Source organism: Anopheles coluzzii, chromosome 2, assembly GCF_943734685.1.
Source record: "Anopheles coluzzii chromosome 2, AcolN3, whole genome shotgun sequence".
Taxonomy (NCBI): Eukaryota; Metazoa; Arthropoda; class Insecta; order Diptera; family Culicidae; genus Anopheles; species Anopheles coluzzii.
This window is the reverse complement of record NC_064670.1, coordinates 110,483,763-110,511,000: the sequence shown is the minus strand read 5'-3', so window position 1 is coordinate 110,511,000 and position 27,238 is coordinate 110,483,763. Positions and strand designations below refer to the sequence as shown.

Sequence of the window (27,238 nt, the reverse complement as noted above, 5' to 3'; positions counted from 1 at the left end):
TTTAAAGTGCTGGTGTTTGGCCGGCCTGGCCGCGCTGGTGTGCTGGTTGCCTGGCAATAGTTCTCTACCCTTATCGTGCGCTCTCGCTCTTCTATGCACTCGTTTATCGTTGTTCGGTGTTGGTTTTTGTTCCTCTTTCCGCTGTGTTTTTGCCGCTATCTGTCTGGCGTTCTTCCCGGCCGTCGTCGTCGTCCGTCTGTCTGGATGTCTGGAATTCTCTCAATGGGCGTAAAGTTGCGATGCGTTTCCACATTGCTTTGCAGTAAATCGCTCCGCTTCATCGTCTCCATGTACGTACAACGTGCATCTACGCGTGCGTGTGTGTGTGCGTGTGTGTACATTAGAATGTGTGAGCATCGGACATTCTTAAGGCCCGGCTGTCTCTGGGACCAAGGCTCTGGCCGACAATTAGGGAAAGGGGTGGATCAATGCAAGACGCTAAATGAAAGGCCGTGTTTTTTGGTCTTGCTTTTCACCATTGAGGTGCAAAAGATGCTTTATAAAGGAAGAAGTTTTCACTTCCCCCATAAGACAGACACACTCATCTATTATGCTGTTTTTTTTTTAAATGCTACGCTACAACAACACTGCAGGAAGTGATGAGGCATGGAATTCAAACGTTTAGTTTTGTGTAAGGGCTTATAATAAATGCGGCACGCTACTGCACGTGTTGTGGCTCTACGTTGATGATGTTGCAATGCTGTAAAAAAGAGGAGTGTTTAAAGATGATTTGTTAAATGCACCTTCGACCAGCATACGACAACAAACGGTACCATCAGAATCTTGCTCTTCAGGAATGCACACCATTAAATGTTGTTGTCACTTTCAACACTCTTGTTGTTGTTTATTTTTCTTCCATATTTTTGATGTCAGTCCTGTTTCACGCCTTTTCAAGATGAATGGTTTCTTCGCTAGAATGGTAATCTGTACTAATGCGAGGCCATTCAGATCTGTTACAGTGCCTTGCTTCGCCTACTCACTCCCAGCGAAATTGGCACAAACTGAAGCTATTTTTAAGATCTCCCTCCCTCCCTCCCAACCCTTTGAAATGGCGAGCCCGGGAGGAAATCCGTCATATCTTAATTGTTACGGCTCGTTTCAGTCAAGTCAGAATGCTGACTGCTGATGCTGACGGCAACTTTGTGTGGCGAGAGAACGAAAAGTGGTTTGAAAAATTTTCACCGGAAATGGATGCTCTGATGACTTTACTGTAAGTGTGTGTGTATAAGTATGTGTCTGTCCCATCGTGCAGGCCGGGCCTTGCCTTTGCAAAAGTACCAACAGCTGGCCGGAGATGCCTTGATGAATGAACCGTCATTCAGTGCGCACAGGCGAACAATCAACCATTCTCCAATTTATGTATGCTCTCGTTTGCCTCTACGGTGTACATGGGTGTGTGTGAGAATGTATGTGGGCAATGAATAGTATGGTAGTAGTGCTGCGGGACCTTCGAACGCATTTAGTTTACGGAGCTCGCTAAAAGTTGGGCGTTGGCGTTTTTAGCGACCGTTTAAATATGCATTTTTCAGAAGAAAAAAACACACATCACATCACTAAAAAATGGACGACCCCTTGAAGAAAATGGATTTCATGTAGCAAGAAATGATTGAGTTTGTGGAGATGTTTTATTCATATGCGGCGAGGGGCTCTGCAACCGCTTCCTCTGCGAAAGCAGCGAGTGTGTAGTGAAATGTAAATTTTTAAAGCCATTTATAATGCTGTAAGGCATGGATAGTGGTACATCAAACGTATGCAATCGTCTTAAGTAACATTTATTTAGGGGCTTTAAAACTTCAAATAAATTTAATTGTGACAAACAGTCGGTTTTGTTTGCTCGACAGATAACCAGCTGGGTTTGCGCATCTAAACAGCTGTGTTTATTGGCAGCGTTTTGTAAGACAAACAAAGCTGTCATGATCTTGGCGATCCTCTCAAGCGCATATGCGGTTGATTAGCGTACAATGTTGCCCCGTTTCTTCTTCCTTGCACCTACCCATGAAGGCGGATAGTCTACACACGCTATTCAGTATCGTTTACGGTCTGCAAAACACACATATATGCGTCTTTGATTGAAGGAATGGTCATGCACTGGGCCCCTTTTGCTGCCATAGTTGGGCAGGCTGCAGTCAGAAGTGCATTACTAAATATGGGCACATGCACGTACATGTTGCGCTTTTTTGCCTAAGAGAATGCTAAAATTAGGTAAAAATTTATAATTATGGTATAAAATTATTATTATATTATAATAATGATAAAAATGCGATGAAATCCTGGCTTTTGGAGCCCAATCTTCTGCCATGTGCAAAGATTTTATTTAAAAAAGGCACGACCGACGAACATATTTGGTGCCGTGACTAGGATTCTGGATTTAAATTACCTTTTAGATCAATTGTGGTGTTACTTTCTTCTAAAAACTCACTGTAGTAACGTCTCACAGCAGCAGTATTAAGCAAAAAATGAAGTTATATTGCGTTACAGTCCATTAAAGTGAGATGAGCGCCATAGTGTCCGATGGAAATAAGAAACGCCTCACAACAGATCGCACATATCGTTGAAGTTTGCATTATGCAAGAGAATGGCTAGCCGGCAAGTGTGATTGGTATATAATTGTAACTTAATCAAGTGCATACGGTGCATTTATTGACACCGTGTCATCTCCCTCTCTCTCTCTCTCTCTCTCTCTCTCTCTCTCTCTCTCTCTCTCTCACCCACTCTCTGTGCATCTTTAGCTTCCTTTCTGGCTCCCTGTTTGGATCTCTCTTTTTCATTTTGTTCCACTCAATCTTGCGAAGCGAAGCAGATCACAATGATGATGATGATGATGATGATGGTGATGGTGAACGTAGTTGACAGTGATCATTATTAGCTGTGTTTGCGGATTGTGCCTGATCGCTCCGGTGCCGCTGGAAACATAAAACGCATCAGCACTTAAAAGGAACCGCGGCAGCACATGGCACGACCATATAAACGCACAGCAAAGCGAAGGTTGCCGACCACATTCCAACGATTAATTCTATTCCCTTTAATAGAGGATGCGATGTGCTTTTTTAAAACGGTTTCTGATGCTCAGCCGGCACACATGCGATCGTATGTCAACCTGACACTACAGCCGGCTGCATTAGATTTAGGAGTGTTTTTTTTTAGATTTATGCGAAAAGTAGGAGTAAATTGGTTACGTTCACTTTGTGCTTCAAATCAAACCATCCTCTCAGAACGCGTTGTGTTTAAGCAGCACGAGCTCGTTTGCTGCCCATTTGACGCTTCGTTTGATTGGTGATGTCTTAATTAGTAGGCGCAGCGCATTTAGCTTGTACAAATTTGTACCGTGCAATGGAGCAGATCAAATAGTGATAATGGTTTCGTTTTCTTTTCCCCACATTGCAGACACATACCCAAAGCCAAAGCTACCACGATCGCGGAGACACCGGAGTTCAAGCGAATCGCGGAAAATACCAAAATTCAATCGAACGTGAAATACCATGCAGACTTCGAGAAGCTGAAAGGAAAAGTGACGCAGGTAAGCGCCAAAGAGTTGCTCTGTTCCTATTGTTGTCTTTTTTTTGTACGTTATTATAAATTTGGTGAGGTTCGTCGCTTGTTTGTTTTCTGTGTGCAGTCTTTTGTTTAATTTACGTGCGCCGCCGGTACAGAATAAATACTCGCCAAGCAATGCAATCGTTTGTGCTTGATTGATTCGCACGAAAGCAAACAAGGCATCGGAAAGAACATTAGCACTAATTGCATCAATAATTACCTTTCACTGGTAAGCGAGCGTGTGTGTGTCCGTGTGGCTTAACAGTATCAACACTTTTTGCCAGATTAATCGCGAGACGCCGTCTACTACGATGGAGTATCTCTTGTTCACTCACACTCTCTGGCTGAGATCGGGGCAGAGGGCGATCATGTTTTTTCACCGTAATTGCAACCATTACTTTCGGTTCACGTGCACCACTCTCGAGTACTCTCGCCAAGCAACGGCAGCCAAAACTTTCGATTTTTGGTGAGCTTGGCGGCGAGTCCTTTAGGGGGAGGATATTGGTGGAGCGGAGTTGATGGAAAGAGCAGGAGAGCAACAAGAAAAGAAATCCTTCTCATCAGCAACATCAACACACTTCAAGTCGGTGTTGGTTCCGAATGTAGGACACACGATGATTCCGTCTGCCCACCGGATTTCTTACTTCAATTAATTCGATGCACAGAAGAGCACACACTCTCGTGGTTTGGGGTTTAGGCTCTATGTATATACCGTTGTGGTAAGACGATCTCCTCCTCCTCTGCTCAGAGTTGAATTCAGCGATGTTGTGAACATCACTTCATTTCTTTCACTCACTTTGGAGAGGCTCTCGGTGCACCGGTGCTGTTCTGGCTTGCCTGTGAGAAGCTAGACGTTTTGTTTTGGGAAATAAAAACTGTTGCTAGCTAATAGATTTGAGATCTACTATTATCATGGTTTAAGAAGACTGTTTCCATCGTGAAAATGAAGTAATTAGCTTAAGTTTAATTTATTTAGGACGATTTTCTATATATTGTCTTAAATTTGTTATTTTGATTAATTTATTACCATTCAGAATTCAATAAAACACTACTTTTAATTTGAAATTTTACTGCAAATTGTTTATAAAATTCGATCATATCTCTTCCGAGTAGAAAAAATAAAATAAAAAACAAAACATCAAATTTGACAAATTTGATTGTTTACTGTATTTAAAAATGAAACTAAATTTACATAAAATAGCTCCATTCACAAGATTTTTCATACATACTTCATTATTACGTGAAATATGTTTAGTTCGTCTCACTAAATTTCTTTTCTTTTCATTTGTTTTCCTTCACTGCATCCTTCACCCCGCTGTCCTGGACCATCAACAAACGCGTCCAAACGTCATCCTGGGTGGAACTGGTGTGCGTGTCCAAAATTCGCGCACCCTTCTCGGGCTTGAAAAACAAACACAACAAAACAAAAAGGTTGCCGATGATCCGGAAACGCTACGAATCAAGCAAAACACGAAAAACATCTCGAACGTCGCGTACCATGGCGATCTGCAGAAGAAGGCCGCGATGGAGCGACAGCGAGAGTGCACGGAAATCATCGACAGTAAAGGTGAGTAAAAGTGATGCGTGTGCGTGCCGGGATGGGACACCGGATATGTGTATTGGGTGTTTGGAAGTTTCGGTGGTGAATTTTACTTAAGTTTACTCTTAAAGGATGTGAGTGTGTGTGTGTTTGTGCTCTCTGTGGGCTGAGGGGGATACTGCATGCTTTTATTTTGGCTGCCGATGGGAGCTTTGCGATAAAGGAAATGGAGGAAAACGTAACAGGAAACAGCTGGGAATGGCAACGAACTTTCCCATTTTAAAATGTGTCGCTTGTGCAACAGCAGTAGCAGCAGCTCAGATGCAAAGCCCTGGTGTGAATGTGTTGGGTTTGTGACGTTTAGGGAAATCGATTCTAGTGCATGATTCCATATTTTATCACTTTTAGTCTGTAGTGACCCTAGATGGCGCTAATGTCGCAATATTGCAACCAACTGTTTTATTGTTAGCCGAAAGTCTTTTCGTACAATAAAAGCGGGCTAAAACTAGACGATTGATTATGACAATATACGATCGTTCGTCACGTGTGAGAGTGTTTGTGTGCGTGAGGATCGAAATATAGAAGACGCGGACCTATAAATATCTCTTGCGGTAATCTTCCCACACTCTTGCTGCCGCTTGGGCGAGCGCACTGTGTGTATTTGGGTTGCGTTATGCTAAATGTGTGTTTCCTTCGGCTGGCGCTGAAACGGAAACACAAACAAACACAACTCGGCGTGTTTGCAATGTAAACATACACAGGCCGCCAACACGAAAGGCGGAAGTGTCGTGATGCAAACAGCTTCGAGACTGCCCAAACAAACCGTTGGTATTTCGTTCGAACGGTCAATGAATGAATAAGCGATTGATTTTGTGCTGTGGGGAGGGCGATGTGCCAGGGCAGAGCAACTTGCCATGATAGTTGCTAGAAGTGGAGTATATGTAAAAAAAGACATTAAATAGCAAGTCGTGGATAATTTTCATATTTTTACTGTTCTTTGGAGAGCAGAGTGCATCGACGAATGGAACTAATTGTTTTTAATTTTGCTTGACAGTAAAAAAGCAAAGGGAAATTGAAATGACCTCACACAGGTTGGCGCTAAAACGAACGATTATCGTAATAATTTCTTACAACTTTTACAATATTTCATCCCCGAAAGCGAAGTTAATTATTTGGAAACATGACAAAATACACGACACTAACGACACGCTAACGGTTCTTCCGCCGTGGTTCCCACGAAGGGGGAGGGGGGATCCAGTCGGAAGCTTGCCAAAGTGGTGTTGCCCGATCGGAGCGCGATATCATCTGAAACCTATTTCACCCTCCCTTTCTCACTGTAACGGCTGAACGGCCGGGTATATGCCCATTATGACAAGAACGGCAACAGAAGAGCTGTCATTGCTCCAACCCTCTTTATTGCTTCACGGTTCGTTGCGTTTCCGTTTCCTTGAACTCCAAAGACCTCTCGCAAGCAGTGGGGGGGAGATCCGCCTGTCCCCATAGAAATTTGAAGCATTTTTTTCCTTCCTTCCTTTGCTCGAACACGAGCATCCGCATGTCAAGTGAGCAATTGTCGAATTTCAGACCCCTGGAGGGCGTCCAGTGTGCAAGGGCGCCATCCTTGGAGGCAATAAGAGTGTTTCTCACTAGATTCGCAGGAAAGCAGATCTCGATAAGCTTCCCGTCTAAAGGGCAACCCTAACACGCTACAAACACGTGCAAAGTGCAAACAACAGCAAAAGTTTATCGCGAGTAAAAAAAGCGCAACAACGAAAATTTTAAAAAGGGGAAACAGGGATGTTAAACGCAAACCATCCGGACTCGTGGAATGTTTTCTCCCCAAAACTTAAACGTTCACACGTTGCACGTTTTGCCATGCCCAGCACGGAAGTTGCTCTTATATTGCTCCCCTCGTTTCGGTTCGTACTGGTGGTGCTAAACTGCAACCGTCAGAACAAAACCGAACCTCTTTCTACCCTTTGGGGAGACGACACCCCAACAAAAGCTTCGAAGCAAATCGAATGTCCTGTGTTGTTGCTCATGACTCGGTGACTCGGCTGGGGGACGAAGATGTACGCCGTTTTATATGGCGGGGTGCTTTATGACCACTGCAAAGTTTGCCGGGTGACGACCGGCGACGTTGTTTTTATGCAATAAAATGCCCCCTAACCCCAGTGTCCGCGTCTCCACAGGAAAGGAGACTCTAACAAGCATTATGGGAGAACAATCGAAAGGAGTGCTCACTAACGGAAAAAAATCCAAGTGAACTAAAGTGATGTGCATCGATAAATTGGCGTACCATTCAGAAGGTTGAATTTTGTTTGTGGTGGTGAGGCACGTGGAATTACGATTAAAAGACTTTGAGCCATTCGGTGGGTTTGGTTTTTAGGTGGTGCATGCGATTTTTGCCAATTTTTTTTGTTACCATGACCATGATCCATGACACCGTTGGAATGTCGAGTAGAGTAGTAATGGAGTTGTGTAGCTGGTTACAATGAATTCCTACCTGTCAGAGGTTGGTGACGGGGCTGTTGTAAGGGTTAGGACCGTGTGACGAGGAACCGCATTTTTATGAGCGACCATAAATATTTCGGCTTGCCTAGACAAACTTGTCGAGCTTGTTGAGAACTGTGATTGTTTTCCCTGTCAAGGTTGTTTGTCTGTGGCTTGAAAGATCCATAATATCCGGGCAGGTACAAGTGAGAATTGGCCCGATTGTTACTGGGCACGTTTGAGCCAGCAGAAGGATCAGGTGAAATAGACACACGAGCCATTAGGAGGAACTGATCGTGCACTGTCAAATGTATGGAGCTGTGTGTCAATTATAATGGTCTTAGAAGGTTTTTAGAAGAAGGCTCTCATCACCATGAGTCATTCGGCCGAACCCCGAACGAAGACGGAAGGCCACACAGTGGGTAAGCTTGTGGCAAAGTCAACGTACGGCCGAGTGACGGTGTTGTGTTTGCGATAGGCAGTTTTGGTAATTGTTTTTAATGTATTCCATAAATTGTTGGCCGAAAACAACAAAACCCGTCCGCTCCCGAAGAGGAGACCGACCAACCCGAAGAAAACGATGCGCTTTTGCGTGGTGAAGCAAACCGATTTTCCCACGGCTCATTCAAAGCTCACACTAAGAATGGGCACCTTTTCACACCGAACCAAGAAATACTGGCGGCAAACCTGCCTTCACGACCTGCTGCGTTGTAGTGGGTGGAATTCAGTGTTGTAAAACCGGGAAAAAACAGTAAAAAGATACTTTCGAAGATGTCCGGAGAAGAATGTGAAGTCACTTTTTTGGGCCTGGGAGGTCCAGAAGAGCGGTTTGAAATATTAATCCTCGGGTAGGAAAAGAAAGATTGTTGCTACCGTTTTTTCACGTTAATTGGGAGTATTGCGTCGTAGCTTAAAAGAAGAATAATGCAATTATGGATGGGATTTTTTGGAAAAAAAAGTTTCGTCTAGCTAGAATTGTTGCTGTTATGAAGGTGCTTTGTTGACGTCATATTTAAATTATTTTAGAAGGGAAGAGAAACGTTCTTTAGATGAGTAAGCTAGTCCACATACTGCATCAATCTAATCATCAATTAATTTACATATTTATACATTTTTTTGTTTACTTACTGTGCTTTCTTTTTTGCTTTTACTTTCATCACCTGCTGTTGTCACACCACCTGCCCCCTACTTCATCATCAATGCTGTGTGTGTGTGCATATTCATCTATCTCTTGTGCTTGTGTTGTTGTTGATGTATTCCGATCGTATCCCGACAACGCCCTCTATATCGCTCGATCGTATTGTGTTTCCCTTTTTCATCCAATATATATCTGTGTGTGTGTACGTATATGTGTCACATCAAATCATGCAAATGATCCTTGACACAAATGATCCTTCGGTAATCGGGGGGTCGAACCTATCTGCACCGACTTTGCAATGCACTTGCGCGCGACGCACACAACGCAACGCTTCAAACACACACACACACACACACACAAACGCAACCCAACAAATGTACACAATACACACACGCGTTGTTAACTAATCCTTTGCCGCACAACAACAACAACAACAGACAACAACGATCTGGAGTCGGAGTACTTTTCCGAGCAGCTGGCGGCCGAATCGCTGCCCCACTATCAGCCGCCACCGCCGCCACCGGTCGTAGCACCGGCGGCAGGCGGCGGCCCCACAGCCCAGCAGCAGGTCAACAACAACGGTGGCATGGCGGGCGGGCCGACCAACACATCGCAGCAGGCGCAGATCATCTCCACCGCCAACATTACCAAACACAACCAGGCGAACAGCTACCACCACCAGGCGGCGGCGCTGCAGCAGCAGCAGCAGCAGCAGTATCAGCAGATGAACAACAACAATAAGGCGGGTGGATACGGTGGCCATCAGCAACAGCCGGGCAGCTATCCGACCGGTGCGGCTTACGCGCAGCATGCAGCAACCAACAATGGTGCCGGTCCGGTTGGCAACAGTGCGGAGCACGTGCGCCACTCGGTGCTGCAAAACTCGGCCACCCCGTCCGGTGGGGGCGGCGGTGGTGCCGCGACCCAAAAGTACTACGATCCGTACGATAACTATGCCCGCCCGAACCCGACCGCCAACCAGGTGAACAACAACGGCACGGCCGGCCCGCATATGGGCAACAACAACGCACAATATCATCACAGTCAGCAGCAGCAGCAGCAGCAACATATGCATCATCATCACCAGCAACAACACCACGGTGGTAATGGTATGATGGAACAGCATCAGCAGCGTGCAAATGGTGCTGTCTATCATCAGCAGCATATGCAGCATCAGCAGCAGCACGGTCAGCCTGGCAACCATCACCATCATCAACATCAGCAGCAGTCGGCAGCGATGGTCGATCCGTACGGTCAGCAGCAGCAACAACGCTACAGTGCCAACAGCAACAGTCAGTACGCAGGTGCAATGCACGCTCAGCAGCAGCAGCAGCAGCAGCAGCAGCAACAGCAGCAGCATATGTATCAGTACAACAACGGCAACATGAACAACGGTGCAGCAGCGACAGCAGCAGCAGCAGCAAGTGCTGGTGGGATTGGTAAAATTGCTGACTACGATCCGCTCACGGACGGACCGCGAAACGTGCCGCAACCGAACCGCCAGAGCGCAACGCTGATCTACAGCTCCGGCAACTGTAAGTATTGCACCAGGCGGCGAAACCTTCGCTAGACTATTAATTTCCCCTTTTATTGTTGTTGCACATTGCTAGATCAGCTTTTTACGTTTTCTGTGCGTGTTTTTCGTGTGAATGGAGGTGTGGGTTGTGTATCGCCTGGTGGAGAAGGGATTACATGTTGTTATTACGCTTTGTTTTGTATTTGTTTTTAGATTTGAAGAAGTGCCCGAATCAATGGGATGGTACATCGAGGAAGAATGTATTGCAATTAAGTGTGTCTATTTAACGAAAGATTCATCTCACGCTAGGAAGAAACCTTTTTTTTTGTTGATCTGTTGAAGAACTACAACATTCACTCGGTTTATTTTGCATGGTGTATGTGTTTTTTGTTGTTGTTGTGTTGTTGTTGCACACTCCAGTGAAATGATGCTGCACCTTGGAAATGTCATTTCAGTTCCCGTTTTTTTTTCATCACTTTTTAATCATGCACCGTACTCATTATTGCCTTGTGTCCTCACTGTGGACCCTCCTCCCTACATGCCCATGGCCGTTTTGTATAGTGTTGGGTAAATCTGAATCAGATTCATGAATCTGAATGAGTCTTTGAGAAGATTCAATGAATCTAAATCTTGGTTGAAGAGATTCATGAATCTAGGAAGATGCATGAATCTCGAAAAATTCATGAATGTAGAAAGATTCATGAATCTCGAAAGATTCACGAATCTCTAAACATTCATGAATCTAAAGGGATTCTAAGTACATCTCCTAAGATACATAGAGAGCTTGAGTATCTCATTATTCTTCTTACCGTAACACCCTACGTGGTCATGGCAGCTTATAAGAGCTTTCGAGACTTCTTGGCAAGTACTTCGCAGCCAGATATAATGTTATGCTACGGGGAGGCGGTCCATGCGAAGCTTGAACCAACGACGGGCATGTCGTCAAGTCGTGCGATTTAACCACTGTACCATGGCATCGCTAAAATTCAATCGGCCAGAGCATGGACTCCGTTCGCTGAAATCTGTTCGCCGCGAGAACCAATCTGCACTCGTTTGCACTCATGAGCGAGTGACGTCACTCACTTTTAATGGAAGTGAGCGTTGAACGGATTGCGGCGAACGGAGTCCATGCTCTGGCCGAATATTTTGAAAATGTCATCCCTGGAGATTTATGAATCTTAATTGATTCATAAATGTTACATATTCATGAATCTTTGAAGAGACACGAATCTTTCGAGATTCATGAATCCTTGGAGAATCATGAACTATTTGAGACTGCTTAGAGATTGATGAATCTTTAGAGATTCGACTCGGAATTCGAATCACTCATCATTGAAGATTCTTATGAATGAATCTCAACAAAAGATTCATGAAACCCAACACTAGTATTGTGTTGTCCCATTTTTCTTGTTGTCTTTTATTAAAGCTGTTTGATGTCATTCTTTCCTCACGAGACTCCCATATCTCGGTGGTTGAAATACTCTTTTCTCTAGCACTCACCCGCCAGGCGACGAACTTTTTTTTAGGTCTGCAATGTGTATTTGTTTTGCAATACGTCGAGTGATCTTCAAAGTAAGGCGCGGTTTGTGTGTGGCGACCACAGTTGTGCCGCCCGTAGCATGCCAGTGATCTTATCTTATCGTTTCGGTCTCGGGCGTTACTGTTTTTTCGATGTCACGCGCGATCATCATCGCTGTCGTGAGAAATAATCAGACACTACCCCCTCTTGGTATGTTCCGCGTGATGGATAGCACCTTGGTATGTTTCTTTCTGCTTTTTCTTTTCTTTTTCTTTCTCTCGTACCACTCGTAGCAGCGGTGTCGTAAACGTGACGCGCGATACATTCATATGCATTTTTGTTGGTGAACATCGTTTAAACGGCTTTGCCAGGGCAGGGCAGCGGTTTTGTGACCTGTAACAACGGCACACACACACACACACTCGTGTGTGTTGTTGGTCCGGTGGTGTAATGTGTGTAAATAAATGTACCGAACACACAGACACACACGCCGTTTCTTCTTCGGTATGATGGATGGTTGCTGATTGTGACGATGAATTCCGTTCGACCGACCGTGTGATGCGGTTCGCGTGATGAAACGTGCAAAATGCTTCCCAAAAAAAGGGGGAGAAGGATTTCTATCCATCTAGATAGCAGCTTTAAGTGGACTTTGCTGAACGATCAATTAGCTCGATCGATCACGCATTCAAGCGCGGTCATTGAAGTGAACTGTTTGCTTTGGGTTGGACTCCGTCGATTAATGATTTTTACTAAACTTGTTTTTTTCCCCCTCTCCCACGTCTTCATTTTAGTGTCAACGAACAATAACCGACGAATCGGTTCGGTCAACGATATTGATCCCGTCAATGGTTACTATGGCTCGGTGGCGGACAACTCGCAGGCCGCTCTGTATCAGCAGCAACAGCAGCTATACCAGCAGCAGCAGCGACAATCCCAGCAACAGCAGCAGCAGCAACCGCAGTACATTCAACCGCCCCAGCAGTACGCAGCGCCTGCTTCGAATGCAACGGGCAAATCGATGAGCAAAGTGGTACGTACGTGTGCTTGTCGGCTGAACACGCGACCGAAAACCAAAGCAACACCCCGACGCAAAATGCGCAATGTTATGTGAATCTGTTTTTTTTTTATTAAGAAATCTAAAGAAGGGACTTTAAATAACGGGATTATAATGTTACAAACGATCTTTGGAGTATCAATAAGTTACTTAGCAGTACGTCGCACCACCACGATTACACTCCGTAGCGCAGCACCGACAGGAACGGTCCGCTAGGTGCGCCCGCTGTCGCGATAGAATCGCCGCCCGGTGCGGTGGCTGCCGCGAGGCTACCATCATACCCGCCGGCTGACACGACCGGAGGTGCACTGCCGCCATATCCGCCGGCTGACACGACCGGAGGTGCACCGCCGTATCCGCCGACGGACGCGAGCGGAGGTGCACCGCCATACCCGCCGGCTGACACGAGCGGTGCCCCGCCATACCCGCCGGCAGACAGGAGCGGAGGTGCACCGCCGTATCCGCCGACGGAAAAGTAAGAGCCACTGCCAGGAGCACCGACCCCGGGTACACCGACGGGCACACCGGCTGGACAGCCGGGCGGTGGAGTGTAGCAGTTCGGCCCGGCCAGCGGTATGAACGGTACGTCGACCGGCTGCCGCGCGGTGGTCGTCGGCGGCTGCGGCACGTACGGCTGATCCTGGTAGGCGACCGGGTGCTGCTGGTTGTACTGGAACTGACACGGGCAGGCCGGCGGACAGACCGTAGTGGTCGGTGCCGCGGTAGTGGTGGACGGTGTCGCCACGTTGAACGAAATCGGTGGCTGGCGGGCGCAGCCGGCCGCACAGGGCTGTCCACCGGTCGCCGCGTTTATGCTGCAGCTGCACTGCTTCAGCGCCGGTATGGCGTAGTACGGTTGATCCTGGTAGGAGGACGGTGGCTGCTGATAGTACGGCCGCGGGGTGGTCGGCTGGTAGGCGTAGGGCTGCGGGGTGGTCGCTGGATAGGTGTACGGTTTCGGGGCTGGCGGCGGGGTCGGTTGGTACTGGTAGGAGGGTGGCTGCATCGTTACACTACTGCCACAGGGTGGAGGAGGAGGAGGGGGAGGTGGACCATTGCAAGGAGCGGGAAGGTAGGATGGTTTTGGCGGGGCGCACGTGGACGCTTCAACCCGTGGCGGGGCAGTGTAGGAGTAGGGCGGAGGAGGAGGAGCAGGAAGGTACTTGGGAGGGGTGTAGGACGGTGGGGGCGACGGTTGGAAGTACGGTCTCGGCGGGGCTGTCGGAGGAGCGCAGGTAGTGGGCGGTGCGGTGTACTGGACGGGCGGTGGGGCACACGTTGCCGGGGGCTGGTATGGTGCGTACTTCGGCGGCGCATAGTTTTGGGGCGGCTGGGGAGGAGCATACCGTGGCGGGGGGTTTGTTGGACGCGGGCACGGTGGAGCGGGTGTAGTGGTCGCAACGTAGGGCGAAGAAACGTACACCATTGGCGGGTAGGATGCGGGCGAATAGGTGACGGCAGGATAGTAGTCCGGCGAAAGAGCCTCGCTCTGCTGCTGGCAGGCGCACGGAGGGGCCGGTGTGGTAGCCTCCACGTACTTGACCGGCACGCGGCCCTTGGGTTTCCGCTTGCCACCGCACCGGCAGAACTGCTTCGGTACGTAGTAGACCGTCTTGGGGCACAGCTCCCGCTTGATGCAGGTGCTGTTGTGCTTCACGTACCCGTCCTGGCACACGCACTTCGGTTCGCCGGTTTGCACTGGGCTAATGCAGAGCACGTTGCTGCAGTCGTTGTCGCAGGTTGGCTCGCAGCAGGGAGCACTTTCGGTGAGGGTTGCGTACGGACCGCAGGACGGGCACTGGTCGACCCGGATGCACTTGCCCTTGTGCCGCCGGTAGCCTTTCTTGCAGACGCAGGTCGGTTGGTCGAGGTAGCGCGAGTGAACGGGCCGGCCAGCACAATCGTCGGTGCAGGTCGGTTCGCAGCTCGGAGGCGATGGTAGCAGTTCCTCGTTGTCACCACACATTGCTGTGGAGGAATGGAAAAAGGCATTTAGAAATCGAACGCTATGTTAGTTAAGGTTAGGTTAGGGGCTTACGGGGAACCGGTGGCTTGGCGGGACACTGACGCAACCGGATGCACTTGCCCTTGTGCCGCACATAGCCCTCCTTGCACACGCACGTTGGCTGTCGGACGTACGCGTTGGAACACTTCGCGTTCGAGCAGTCATGGTCACAAGTTGGCTCACAGCACGGCATCGTATCGCGCAGCTCCTCATTCTCCGGACAGACAAGCTCTGTAAGCGCAAGAAACGGATCAGTAATGTGAATTGCTTCTAGCCACCGTTCTCGATCACTCTACCGTACCGTAAGCCACTGGATGTTCACTCATCACGTCGTAGTAGTTGGACGCAGCTGCTAGTGACGCACAACAGCACAACAGCACACCAAGGTAGCACGCCATCATCGTGGTGGCGTTACGCCTGCGGCCGTAGCAGGCAGCCAGGGTTGGACACTTCATCGCTCGAACCGATCAGTACCGAGCGTTATTACACTATGATCGCCGGGAAAGCTGCACGTTACGGTTATATAGGATAGCGCAGTACGCACGTGCTTTCACGCCGAGAAGATGCGCTTCATGCGCAGCAAAGCTTGAGCAAAACGTGCGATTAAGCTCACCCAAGCTCGGTGCAGCTCGGTGCAAAGCTGGGTTGTCAAAAAGTGCTGGCCAGTCGCGTCCAGTTTCTACCCCGAACCCAGCAGAACGAATTTGCGCGAAAGAATGTATTGCATTACGAAAGAACTTCCTCTGGTTGTGTTGTGTACAGTGTTTTTTTGTTTGTTTGTTTGTTTGCATTCTTGCAATGTGTGTGCATTTTTGCCTACGAATTCGGCACGTAATTTCGGTGTTGTTTGGCAAAGTGTTTTGGACAACCCACCGACACCACAATGGCCGGTAGGCTTATAATGCGTGGCTTATCGTGTTTTTTTTCGGTGTAGTGGTGGTCATAGTTGCGCGTGCTTCTTTCCCGTGTAGGTTCGAAGGGAATAGAAAGGTTGAAAGCTCCTTCGCTATCAAATTTCTAGTGCACATCACACAAGCGCGCAGCGCTGGATATGTTATCTAATAGGTGTGTTCGACACTTGTTGCAGGCATTTGGTCGAATTGTCACGTCGCGTGGCTCTGGAAATTGGGGAAGTGGGAAAGTAGTAGATTGTGCTCGCTCTGGTGCGTTAGTGTTGCCCCCGAAGTGTAGAGAGAGAGTAGGGCGCATTTAGTAATATGATCTTTGCTTCACAAAGCTACTTCGCAGAGCTGTGTCTTATTGGGAAGCAAACGCAAAATACACTTTTACTTCCTAATTCGAATAAGATTTTTTTCTTCTCTTTTTCCTATTTCAGCGCGTCTACCGTGCACTGTACGACTACGAGGCGCAGGACAGCGATGAGGTCGGCTTCAGCGAGGGTGATCTGATCATCGAAGTGAACTCGATCGATGCCGGCTGGATGACGGGACGCGTGGAGCGCACCGGGCTGACCGGCATGCTGCCCGCCAACTATGTCGAGCTGATGAAAATCTAAATGATCGTTCCTTGCGTCGAACGCGGGGCCGGGACTGCTCGTTCACCCAATGCAGCCCCTTTATTTTTGTTCCGTGCTAATGCTGCGTCGGCAGACGTGGTTTCTCTAGCGAACCACATTTGTAGTCCCCGTTTCAGTGCAAAATGTGAAAATTAAGCGCGTTGAACGATTCCATCGAGTGGAAAAGAGTGCGTTGACAGTGATTGTGGAGTCCCCGTTCCCAATTCCCTTTTCCACTGCAACACTGATCAAAGGAAGAACCTTTTCTGGTGAGAGTGAGCAATGCCCTCTTCACATGTCACCCAACCCGATCGAGAGAAAGAGAGAGAAAGTGAGCGAGAAAGGGAGAGAAGCGCGCAGCTTTTAATTTAATTTCTTTTTTGTTATCTTTTTTTAGTTATCATTATTATTAATATTATTATAATAATTATTATTTTAATTGCTATTACTACCGATGATGATTACCCTATTCTTCCCCTTCCCTCCCTTGTATGTTTTGGGTATATTATACGCGTGGCGCGCCGTGCTTGTATATCCCTTTTTTGGCAGGGGAACACATTTTGTCTCCTATAAGACACGTGAAGAGAAGATATATGAATATATTGAATACATCATAATAGTGTGTATGAAGGAACAGGAACAGGAACAGGAAGTCGTGTAAAAGAAAGCTTAGAAATCGAACCAGAATACCCGTTGTGTATGGCAGCTAAAGCGCGAAAGGATTTGTATTATGAAGGTGCTGTCACACACAAACACACGCGAATACAGAGAATACAGTGTGCTAACTATGATCGTGAGTATTGTTGTGGTTATCAATATTGAACGATTTTGATAAAAACTATTATCATTCGGGGTGGGAAAATATCAAATTTTTGAGCCTAGTTGTAATTATGGTACGGTTTGAACGTTTAAAAACGGCGGTATATTGGGAACGTGCCTATCCAAAACTATCGAACCAGACAGGCATACTGTAATATTTGTTTGTATGTAGAACACCCTCTTTCTCCCCCTGTTTTTAACCTAAACCGCCTTTAAACGCGTTTTCGTGCTATCATCGGATCGGCTTGCCCTTTCACGCAGCGGAGCTCCGAGTAGCTCACTTCCAACTGGATACACAATTTGTGCCTAATAAATAGTGTGTATGTGTTTAAAAAATGAAACAACAAAAAAAACGTGTAAGAAAATCCGGAAAATGTTCACTCAATGTCTTTTTTGTTGTAGTATAGCCAAAATTGAAATCAGCACCCCAGGATGCATAAGCCGAGAGGATGGAGAAGATTAGTTAAAAGATGAAAATAAATGGAAACAAATAGAGAACAGAATTTAATTGAACAAATAAACAAAAAACAATTACACACACACAGATCCAATGTATACACGTTTAAAGTTAAGCGAATAATCGAGTTATACAAATACTAGAGGAATAAATGTGGAGATAAAAACAAACCCCAATAATTACCACTTTCCGCCCTCTGATAAGAAAAAAAAAACAAACGGTACGAGAAGAAAGCAGTGAAAGAATAACGCGTGTGTGTGTGTGAGTGAAAGAGCTTCCAAGTTTTTGTTTTGTTTGTTTCGAGTTCTAAGTTTGACTAAACAAACACACACACACAATCACAATTAGAAAAGATGTAAGGATGTGTTTACTAAAACAAAAAACACTCAAAAAATATCAACACCACACTGCGCCTTAGTATAGGAAAAAAGCCTCACAAACCGCCCTGAAAATACCGTACGTGCTTTACCGTTTTCCCCCCAGATAGACGAGACCCGAAAAGGATCGTTTGCCTCTTTACTATTCATTGAAAGATTGTCTTTCCCCTTTTTCTAATCTCTAAAAACTCTAAAACACACCTAAAATAACCACAAAAAGATGATGATGCACTTTGAAGCATCACTTTTGTCCTATTTGTTACAAGAGAAACAGTGTGTGTGTGTTTGTGTTATACATAGGTGTAAAGGGTGCGAAAGAGACAAAAAAAATCAACGGAAACACAGTAGTGAAAACCTTGCCCCCCGGTACCGAAACTACAGAATAACACATCAACCGTCAAAACGATGAATGAAATCATTGCCGCTGTTAGAAACAAAATAAAAAAAGGTAGAATAAAGCGCATGAACTAAAGTAACGACTTGATCGGTGATGACTTCTTTACCTTTCCCCTCCGTGCTGTGGTTGTACTGCCCAAAAAGCAGCTGAGAAACGAGGCGCAGCTGGAAGCACCTGCTGCTGTAACTTTGCTTCACACGAAACACGCACCCCGTACGGCGAGTAGTCAATGGGGAGAGAGGGGAGGAGGTGATAGTAGTCAGTAGCTTTTTTGCCTCCCCCCACGGCCCCCAAAAATTCACCCCCCGAGAGAGAGAGAAAGAGAAATGGTTGTCCGTGTCGAAAAGCCGGCGTGTAAGAAGATAGTGCTGTTCAATCTAATCTCCAGCAACCGAGGGAGCGTTAAACATGGAAGAAAAAGGTATAAAATTGCCCTGTCTCGTTGGCGGAGGGTGTCATTTTTGGCTGTGCAGCTGGAAAGGTCGTGCCAAGGCCTACTTTTAATGGAAGCGCATTGAACCGAGCTGTAGTGAGCCCCTACCTGTGCAGCGTTTAGCGCCCCCTCGCGAAAAGCATGTTTCGTTTGGTTGTGGTGATCCTGTTCGGATCTACGTGTGCAATTAGCTGTACGAAAACGGTCCCACTAGGTAAGGGGTGTCAGGTACTGGATTGAGTATAGACATGCATGAGTTAATCGGTTTTCCATTCTTTTAGATTTCTGCTCGGAGTATGAAGTGCTACACACGAATCCACCCTGCTGCGAGTCAACCTGCGACTACGAATGCTGCCGCACCCTGTGTCCGCAGATGCTCGTGTACGAACCGACCTGTGTGTGCATAGAAGGATATGTTCGATACAACGGGGAGTGTATCCCAAAGACGGAGTGTCCGTCTCAATCATCAACTGTACCGCCGTGCGTAACGCCGACGATGCCACCACCATGCAAAACGACCAAAGCAACAGCAGCGCCGTGTGTTACTACCACTCCAAAACCATCACCACCACCACCACCACGCTGCAATACGACGACTCCGGTGCGTTGTACAGAGCCTACTAAACCTCCGTGCTATGCTACTACCAAACCGCCATGCCCAAATCCTCCCATGCTACCGTACGTACTGACGACTCCCAAGCAGTACGGCTACACGCCTCCATCCCGCCCATCCAATCCGCCCTCGGGCACATATGCTCCCCCTCCGTATCAAGAGTTTCCTCCTCCCTATCACTACCAAACCGTTCCACTGTACCGGCCGAATCCTCCGTGCAGGACGACCGCCCCTGCTACGAAACCTCCCTGCACAACACCCCCCACCACCCAGCCACCGTGCACAACGACGCCGAAACCCTGTCCAACGACCACAAAAGCACCACCCTGTCCTACAACGACCACACCACCACCCTGTCCGACGACGACGACGCCTCCAACACCTTGTCCTACAACTGCCGCACCCTGTACGAAACCGCCAGGTAATGAGTTATAACTTTTCAACCATTCATTGTGAATTAGCGCACAATCGTTAACGTGTTGTTTCCCCCTCTACAGTGTCCTGTGCAGCCTGCGAGGAGCTCGTGTTTATGCAGCCCTGCTGCGAACCGACGTGCGATTACGACTGTGCCGATAATAGCGCCTGTCCACTGCTGCTGGTCGAGCATCCGACGTGTGCATGCCGGCCAGGAACGGTGCGCTACCAAGGCCACTGTATAGAACCTTCCGCGTGTCCGAAAAGTACGTCCCGCTATCGGCTGTACGTACCGCTGGCGGCGCATTGTCTAAAGTGTGGCAAATGAACGAGTGAGTGGGGGGAGTGATGCTAGAGTGATTGTTCAAAGTACACTGATTAGTCGTATAAGGCGCTATAAGTTTGTTTCTGTATGTGAAGGTTATGTTTATTTTTGATAAATAAAAAATGAAAACGATTTTTATACACTATTTCGCTGTGAGAGAAAATTCTTGTTCTTTTTAGGGACCTTTGACTTATTCAAAAATACATGGAAGCTTAGTGTACACATGTGAGGCTCATTTTAAGCACAATTTGGAAGAGCGAGAGTGTTATAAGCAGATATTCTTTGATGGGATAGGATTCGATGTCCAAAGTAGTAGGAGTTGGCAAGTCTATAACCATCGGATCATCCGGCCTACCGATCCAATTCAGCATCTCGTCCTTAATGGCAGACGCCTCCACGTCATCATGCCAACTTATCTAGGGCCTACCATGCCCCTTCCAAAATCCTTCCAAACGACCTAAAAGAACATCACGAACTTTGTTGTTCGGTTCCATTTATATAACATGACCAGCATAACATAACATGATCACCGGAGCCTGATGAGCTTGACACGAGCATCTTCCTCTTGAATAAGACTGAGAGGATTTCGTCAGATTGGGATAGTGTTCTTGAAGTTCTCAGACGTGTATGTGAGCAGTGGCACTGTGAACGTGCCACCGTTGTGACATGTTCTTTGAGGTAAACTGCTGCCCGAGACCATAGAATGATCCGTTGGCAGCTTGCATCATTGCACCGCAACTCAGTTTCCATGCTATTGTCGGTGCTGACCTTTGACCCAAAATAGGTGAAATCTTCCAAAGTGTGTAACGACCTATCCGTCAGCTCTACGTAGGTATGCGTTTGTTTATAGGGCCACTGGTAGTCCCTCCAAATTCAAGCATGCCCGTGATGAGCTCAACCTTCGTATGGACTGAACCTCCCATCCCTGCTTTCGGTATCCAAACTAGCCCATTAAACTAGGCTGGGCTAGTACAACTACACTTGTTGTGCTATATAAGATGAATAATGTAATGTAAGATGAATAATAATAATGAATAATGAATGTGTCCAAAACGAGGACCTATAACTTGATGTACTTCGATGCCTGTATATCAGTTCCAAAAAACACACCTAAGCTACTAATAACTTCAGCTCACTCTCTGTTTTACCTACTAGAACGACACATGACCACATGACCAATGCAATTTTCAAGAGAATAGATTACCAAGAATGAACGAAATCGAAGTACACCATGACTTAATGTTCGATGCGCAGTCGCATGCTCAGCTCACGCGTAGTGTTACGTCTCCATCGATTCAATGTTTGAACTAAAACACTACAGAACTAGGGCACTGTGGCGTTGCTTTTGTGCCACATTACGGTAGAACATTCTTACCGGTGAAAATCAGCACAGCCGTGCACATGTTCCACTTGTTAATGGCGCTTATCCACCTGCCGGCTGTGCTGTGGCACGTACCCGTTTGTCTTCAAAACAGTAAGAAGAAGAAAAAAGGTACCCCACGATCATCCAGGCAGGCTGGGTACAGGGTTCGCATCGGAAGTGTTTACCAGTGTGGGAGCGATTATGCCAGACAGGCTATGGACAACATTCCTGCCTATATCTTCCTCGTGCCGGCACAAGGTATGTGCGGGTATGGGGGTTTCCAGTTGTTCAGGAAAAGTCGTGGTACAAAGCGAAGGAGTGTGCGGTGGAGATAGAGAGGTCGAGGTCAATAGAAAAAATAAGTCTGATAATCCTTGTCGCTAGTGGAATGTCGCTAGTGAACTGATTGTGTGTCTGGGGTGCAGGAAGGAAAATGGAAAGCCCCTTGCACGCTCACGCACAATCGAACTGGTCCTCCGAAGCAACGAGATATATTGGCCGTGTGTTCGAAGGATGGGGTTTTTTTTTACGCCAAAGTGTGTGCGCTTGCGGTTTATCACGTGCTTAGAACCGGACGCGTGCTTGCATCTTCCTTGGCGTGCGATCACGGTATATATATTCTATCCCCACATTGCAAGGAGGTATCAGTTCGCTTGGACACCAGTTCCCGGCAGCAAGACGTGTTGTGTTCCCTGAAGTGATCAGTGTAGTGTGTTAGTTACGAGAAGATGAAGACGGCAGCAGTTGTGTTGGCGGTCGTGTCCCTCGTAGGATGTGCAGTGGCCGTGTCGCACCCTTACAGTACGTTAACAGGGACATTATCAGTTGCTTTTCTCTTATTTCAAGTGATTTATATTAATTGATCCCAATGGGCCACCTCTCTTTGTGTAGCGCAATGTGCCTCGAATGAGATGCTGGTGTCTTCGCCACCGTGCTGCGAACCAACGTGCGACTGTGACTGTGAGCATGTCACCTGTCAGCAGATGCTCGTGTACCAGCCGACCTGCGTCTGCATGCAGGGCTTCGTACGCCTGGAGGGTCGCTGTGTTCCGAAGACGTGCTGTCCGGCTCCCGAGCCAACGTGCCCCACTGAAGCTCCCGTGTATCATCAACCGTCGTGCGGCTGTGGTCAAACTCCTTGCCAGTGCGAGCAACCGAAGTACCATCCTGCTCCCTGCGAAACTACCCCCAAACCCTGCCATCCGGTGTACGAACAGCCCTCGTGCGGCTGTGGCCAAACTCCCTGCAAGTGCGAACAGCCCATGTACGAACAGCAGCCTTCGTGCGGTTGTGGCCAAACTCCTTGCCAGTGCGAGCAACCGAAGTACCATGCTCCTGCTCCTTGCGAAACCACTCCCAAACCCTGCCATCCGGTGTACGAACAGCCCTCGTGCGGTTGTGGTCAAACTCCCTGCAAGTGTGAGCAACCCATGTACGAACAGCAGCCTTCGTGCGGTTGTGGCCAATCTCCCTGCAAGTGTGTCCAGGTGTTGTACAAGTCTTGCGAAACGAAACCCACCACCACTACGCCCTGTCCTCCCGTGTACGAGCAACCGTCGTGCGGCTGTGGCCAAACTCCCTGCAAATGCGAACAGCCCATGTACGAACAGCAGCCCTCCTGCGGCTGTGGCCAAACTCCCTGCAAGTGCGTCGCCAAATGCCATCCCGTGCCGGAGCACAAGCCGTGCGAGACTACTACTCCTGCCCGTAAGATGCGCGTCTTCTCACGCACAGCGATTTTGTTTGGTAACTGAATTGTGATTGCTTATTTTCTTCCTCGCTGCCGTATAGCAACCTGTGCCGCCTGCGAGGAGCTAGTGTTTGTGCAGCCGTGCTGCGAGCCGACGTGCGATAACGACTGTTCCGGTGTGCAGTGCAGCCCGCTGCTGCTGGTCGAAGAGCCAACCTGTGCCTGCCGGCCCGGGCTCGTCCGCTACCAGGGGCACTGTGTGGAGCCGTCCGTCTGCCCGAAGAGTGCCTCCCGCTATCGGCTGTACGTACCGAAAACCGTTTCCTGTGCCTGCACTTCGTGCTGAAACGGGCCAAGCGACGCTCTTGCAACCTTGACACGATGAAACAGTAAAGTGACTAGGGAGCGGAAACGCAATGGAAAAAGAAAAACATTGATTCGGAAATAAACCAAAAACAAGCAACAGCAGTCCACGAGAGTGTTTTCTTTGAATTTTGTAGTACTTTGAGGGAATATTGGTGTACAGATTGTGAGTCGAATGCCATTTGTAGCACAGCAATCATTCGAATTGATCCTCAATTCTTCTAATCGGAACTGCGGTTATCGTTAAATTATTACAGCAGCATAAGTTGAAGCTTATATCATGAGCTGTTATTCAATTCTCCTCCAATGAGAGTGATAACCCATGACAAATTGAACTACGTCACACTGATCATCAATCATCATTACGGGTTGCATCCCAATCGGTACTGTCCAACTAGAATTGTGCATGAGGAGAGAGTTCCCTACTATATATAAAACAAGTGCCAGAGTTGTACCATCTTAGGAATATGAGAGTAATTGAATTGAAGGTTCATTCATATGAGTGGTTCACATCAGTGGATCAAATCTTCAATGACTCACCTCATTCATTTTTGTATAATTGAAGTAAATCATTTTATAAGATGTATGCCTAAATTTCACATTCATCCACAGGAATCAGCATGAAAAGGAATCTCTAAAGAGTCGTGCATCTTTGATTCCTTAAGCGTTGCATATTACATAAAGATCTTCTTGAAAGATTCATCGACCAAATTCTTCACAGTTCCTAATGGTAGATTGAGTTTTTAGTCCTTCCTTTGTGTTCTTAAGCTGTTCTGTTTTTCAATCTTCTTTCAATCTCCAGGGATTCCCACACGTCTTCAGATATTCACGACTTTTTAGAGATCCATGGATCTTCAGCGAGCAAAATTAGATAATCAGATTCATTCATCCACTTTGAGGATTCATTCAAAAGGATCATCTGAATTAGAGTTACCAATCTCTATTTACGACTTTTAGGGAATAGTTTCAAAGAACAATAAGACAAATGATATTATAGGAAAGCCTACAAGTAGTTTTGGACTGGAGGAGATGGTATAATAGTCACCAATGTGTAACTCATATCATATGACGATTTTTGCAAGGTTCTACATTCAAGGTCTTCTTGGGCAGGCGTTGGCATAATTTCCTTGAGTTTTCTAATGAGTTTTCCAGGCATTTTGAGTAATCATTGGAATGATAATCCATGCCTGAAGTTAACGAATTGCAACCAACATATTGGATCCTCAGTGAATCTAAACATGATCTGTTGGGAGGCAAGTAGGTCATCTTTGTTTGCTTTAGTGCTCAATTTAATTATTGCTGCTTCGTGTATTAGTAGAGTCTACGTCTCAAACGATAGCGATGTCGTTCGCAACTCAAAAATGATTCTACCTCGGCACAGCTCTTTTCTTGAAGCTCTACCAAGGCAATTCTGAAGAGCAGCCAGTGCTATTCGGTGACCGTTACGCTCGGTTTCAACAGCAGCTCTTGTCTTACACTGAACTCATCTCTCAGATCGTGGTCGGCCTACATTTCCAGATCAGGTTCCCAGAAAAAAAAAACAAATCTATTGCAGTGTCTTCTATAGCTCATTCCGACCTACCTCACACGATATATTGTCTTGCAGTCGATGCCCAATAATCTAAGTTCTGTTGGAATTGCCCCAAACTTATACCGGATGCGCTTATTTCTTGCCCCATACACGCGATTGCACGTGCATACCTACGACTGTTAAGATATCATTCAACACCTGCCGCATACCGCTACACGTATCTGAGCTTCATGTTCTTCCTTTTTTTAAACACAGCAAAGCACCCAGCGCTTTTTACCTTTTACCTAATTGCACAAAAACAAAACAAAAAAGTGGAAAATGGAGCAAACACCTTATCCAAAACAAAAAAAGCATCGTGCGCACCAGTAAAGAGTTCATGGTTAAGGGCGTAGGGCAGATAGCCTCCGCAAAACCTTGACCAGCTATCATCGTTCCAGCCGCGCTAGGGTACTCGAATGCTGCTGATTTCGACGAAAGTGTGCATTTGGATGCGTCCGAAAACGTGCCGCGGATTTCTATCGCCCGCGATGGTGCGGCTATCTCACATCCGTATATCCCCCGTTGGGTGGGTTCGTGCGTACGCTTATAAAGCGCGTGCGGTCACTGGTGGCCACGGCTATAAGGGTGGCCGACTGGCGGGAAAGCTGCCGAGTGTGTTGTGACCCGTTCCCGGACCCCGATCCAGACGTAACGATGCGTTCTATTGGAGTTACGCTCAGCGCTGCTGGGTGCAGTGCCATGCTGCTGTTGCTGGCAGTAGGCGGTACGCACTGTGGAACTGCCAGTGTCAGCTATGCTGAACCCAACAAGAGTAAGTAGGCTGTGATGAAGTGTTTTGCTCCAAGCAAGGCTAATGTGTATGTTGCTCCACTTCACACAGACGTCTGTTCCCCATACGAAGTGCTGAAGTCATCCGAGCCATGCTGTGAGCCTACTTGTGATGACGACTGTCTGCATGCGATCTGTCGCCGTGCACCGGATGCCGCGTCCGTACCTACGTGCGTATGTCGGCAGGGATACGTGCGCCACGATGGGTCCTGCATAAGGAAGGAATCGTGCCCTCCCCGAACCCCCGTAACCTACGATTCGTACCGTCCGCAGAAGAACCCATACTATCACCGCCCTACACCACGTCCTAACTCGGTGCCAAAATCTTGCGGTGCGAACGAACGGCTCACCCACTGTCGGCCAGCCTGCGAACCGACCTGCGAGAAGGACTGTGCCGGGGTGAAACACCCCCAGGTGTGCCACCCGGAACCGTGCTGCGTGTGCAAGGAGGGCTACGTACGCCACAACGGTCGCTGCATCAAACGGTGCGACTGTCCGAAGCGACCGCCCTTCCTCTCCGGACGCCCCCTCTCGGGCGAGTACATTGATTTTGAGGTCGTCTCGCTCGAGGGTCTGAAATCGGACGAAGACTTTGGCTACAAACCGAAGGCCGAGTTCCGCATGCAGAAACCATCACCACCACGGCTGCCGGCGTACGAGCACAAAAAGTCACTCGGTATGGCACCGCTGTACCTGCGTACGCTCGGTAGCGCATCAAACTCGGCCCAAGCGTCATCGTACGAGCGCGCTGCCCATACGACCGAACGACCAGCCCTCTATCCACCGCTGTGCGCTTGCCATGCGACGAAGAAAATGCACCCAGTCACTCATATGCCGCCGGCCATGCAGGACACTCGCTCGTACGAGAGCACCGAGGAAGACTCGGACATTGTGCCGTACGCACCGCTACCGACCGTCGGATCGTACCGGCAGTCGCAGCCGGCCAAGAGCCTTTTCCCACCGCCGAGCACACCGTCCGCCACCGTTGGACCGTACTATATGCCAAGGAAAACGATTCCAGCACCACCGCCACAGGTACACCGAAGCGATCTGAACGAACCACTGGATCATTTCTGCGGCTCCGGACAGCAAAGCTCGGCCGCACAGGAAGAGCAGCCGAAGAAGCACCCCACCATTTGGCCACCGGTTAGCAAGCACTGTACACGCTGTGGCTTCCGGCGCCATTAGACGGTGCACGTGCAATCCAAAATCCACCCTCACCCTCGTTGTAAACTATCTTACTGCACAATAAATTATTATGTTCGCTTCATTTTCAAAAAGAACTGTCCGTTTGAATTGCTTATATTTGTGCA

The 27,238-nt window shown here is 47.7% G+C and overlaps 5 protein-coding genes across 5 annotated transcripts in view; 4 read left to right on the top strand and 1 right to left on the bottom strand.

Annotated features, from left to right (window-relative positions):
- The window catches only part of LOC120953678 (LIM and SH3 domain protein Lasp), a 57,905-nt gene extending 39,458 nt beyond the window's left edge, over positions 1 to 18,447 (top strand). Inside the window, exons 3-7 of the mRNA XM_040373835.2 lie at positions 3,385 to 3,517; positions 4,966 to 5,101; positions 9,143 to 10,240; positions 12,532 to 12,770; positions 16,136 to 18,447. Of these exons, the coding sequence (XP_040229769.2) occupies positions 3,385 to 3,517; positions 4,966 to 5,101; positions 9,143 to 10,240; positions 12,532 to 12,770; positions 16,136 to 16,315 (1,786 nt within the window). The 3' untranslated portion in view covers positions 16,316 to 18,447. The remainder of the gene's footprint in view (positions 1 to 3,384; positions 3,518 to 4,965; positions 5,102 to 9,142; positions 10,241 to 12,531; positions 12,771 to 16,135) is intronic.
- Positions 12,778 to 14,846, bottom strand: LOC125906709 (uncharacterized). The gene has a single exon (XM_049606784.1). It carries the CDS (start codon positions 14,758 to 14,760, stop codon positions 12,970 to 12,972), a length of 1,791 nt encoding a protein of 596 aa, XP_049462741.1. The 5' UTR covers positions 14,761 to 14,846; the 3' UTR covers positions 12,778 to 12,969.
- A 69-nt stretch (positions 18,448 to 18,516) lies between the features above and the next one.
- LOC120953684 (uncharacterized) lies at positions 18,517 to 21,610 on the top strand. Its single transcript, XM_040373844.2, has 3 exons — positions 18,517 to 19,012; positions 19,080 to 19,832; positions 19,909 to 21,610. Exons 1-3 carry the CDS (start codon positions 18,940 to 18,942, stop codon positions 20,151 to 20,153), a joined length of 1,071 nt encoding a protein of 356 aa, XP_040229778.2. The 5' UTR covers positions 18,517 to 18,939; the 3' UTR covers positions 20,154 to 21,610.
- Positions 21,611 to 21,701: 91 nt separating this feature from the next.
- On the top strand, positions 21,702 to 23,715 carry LOC120953683 (keratin-associated protein 9-1-like). The gene is made up of 3 exons (XM_040373843.2): positions 21,702 to 22,314; positions 22,405 to 23,220; positions 23,305 to 23,715. Exons 1-3 carry the CDS (start codon positions 22,242 to 22,244, stop codon positions 23,547 to 23,549), a joined length of 1,134 nt encoding a protein of 377 aa, XP_040229777.2. The 5' UTR covers positions 21,702 to 22,241; the 3' UTR covers positions 23,550 to 23,715.
- Positions 23,716 to 25,163: 1,448 nt separating this feature from the next.
- Positions 25,164 to 27,215, top strand: LOC120953681 (uncharacterized). Its single transcript, XM_049606785.1, has one exon. The coding sequence runs from the start codon at positions 25,923 to 25,925 to the stop codon at positions 27,111 to 27,113; it is 1,191 nt and encodes a 396-aa protein (XP_049462742.1). The 5' UTR covers positions 25,164 to 25,922; the 3' UTR covers positions 27,114 to 27,215.
- The last annotated feature ends 23 nt before the right edge of the window (positions 27,216 to 27,238 follow it).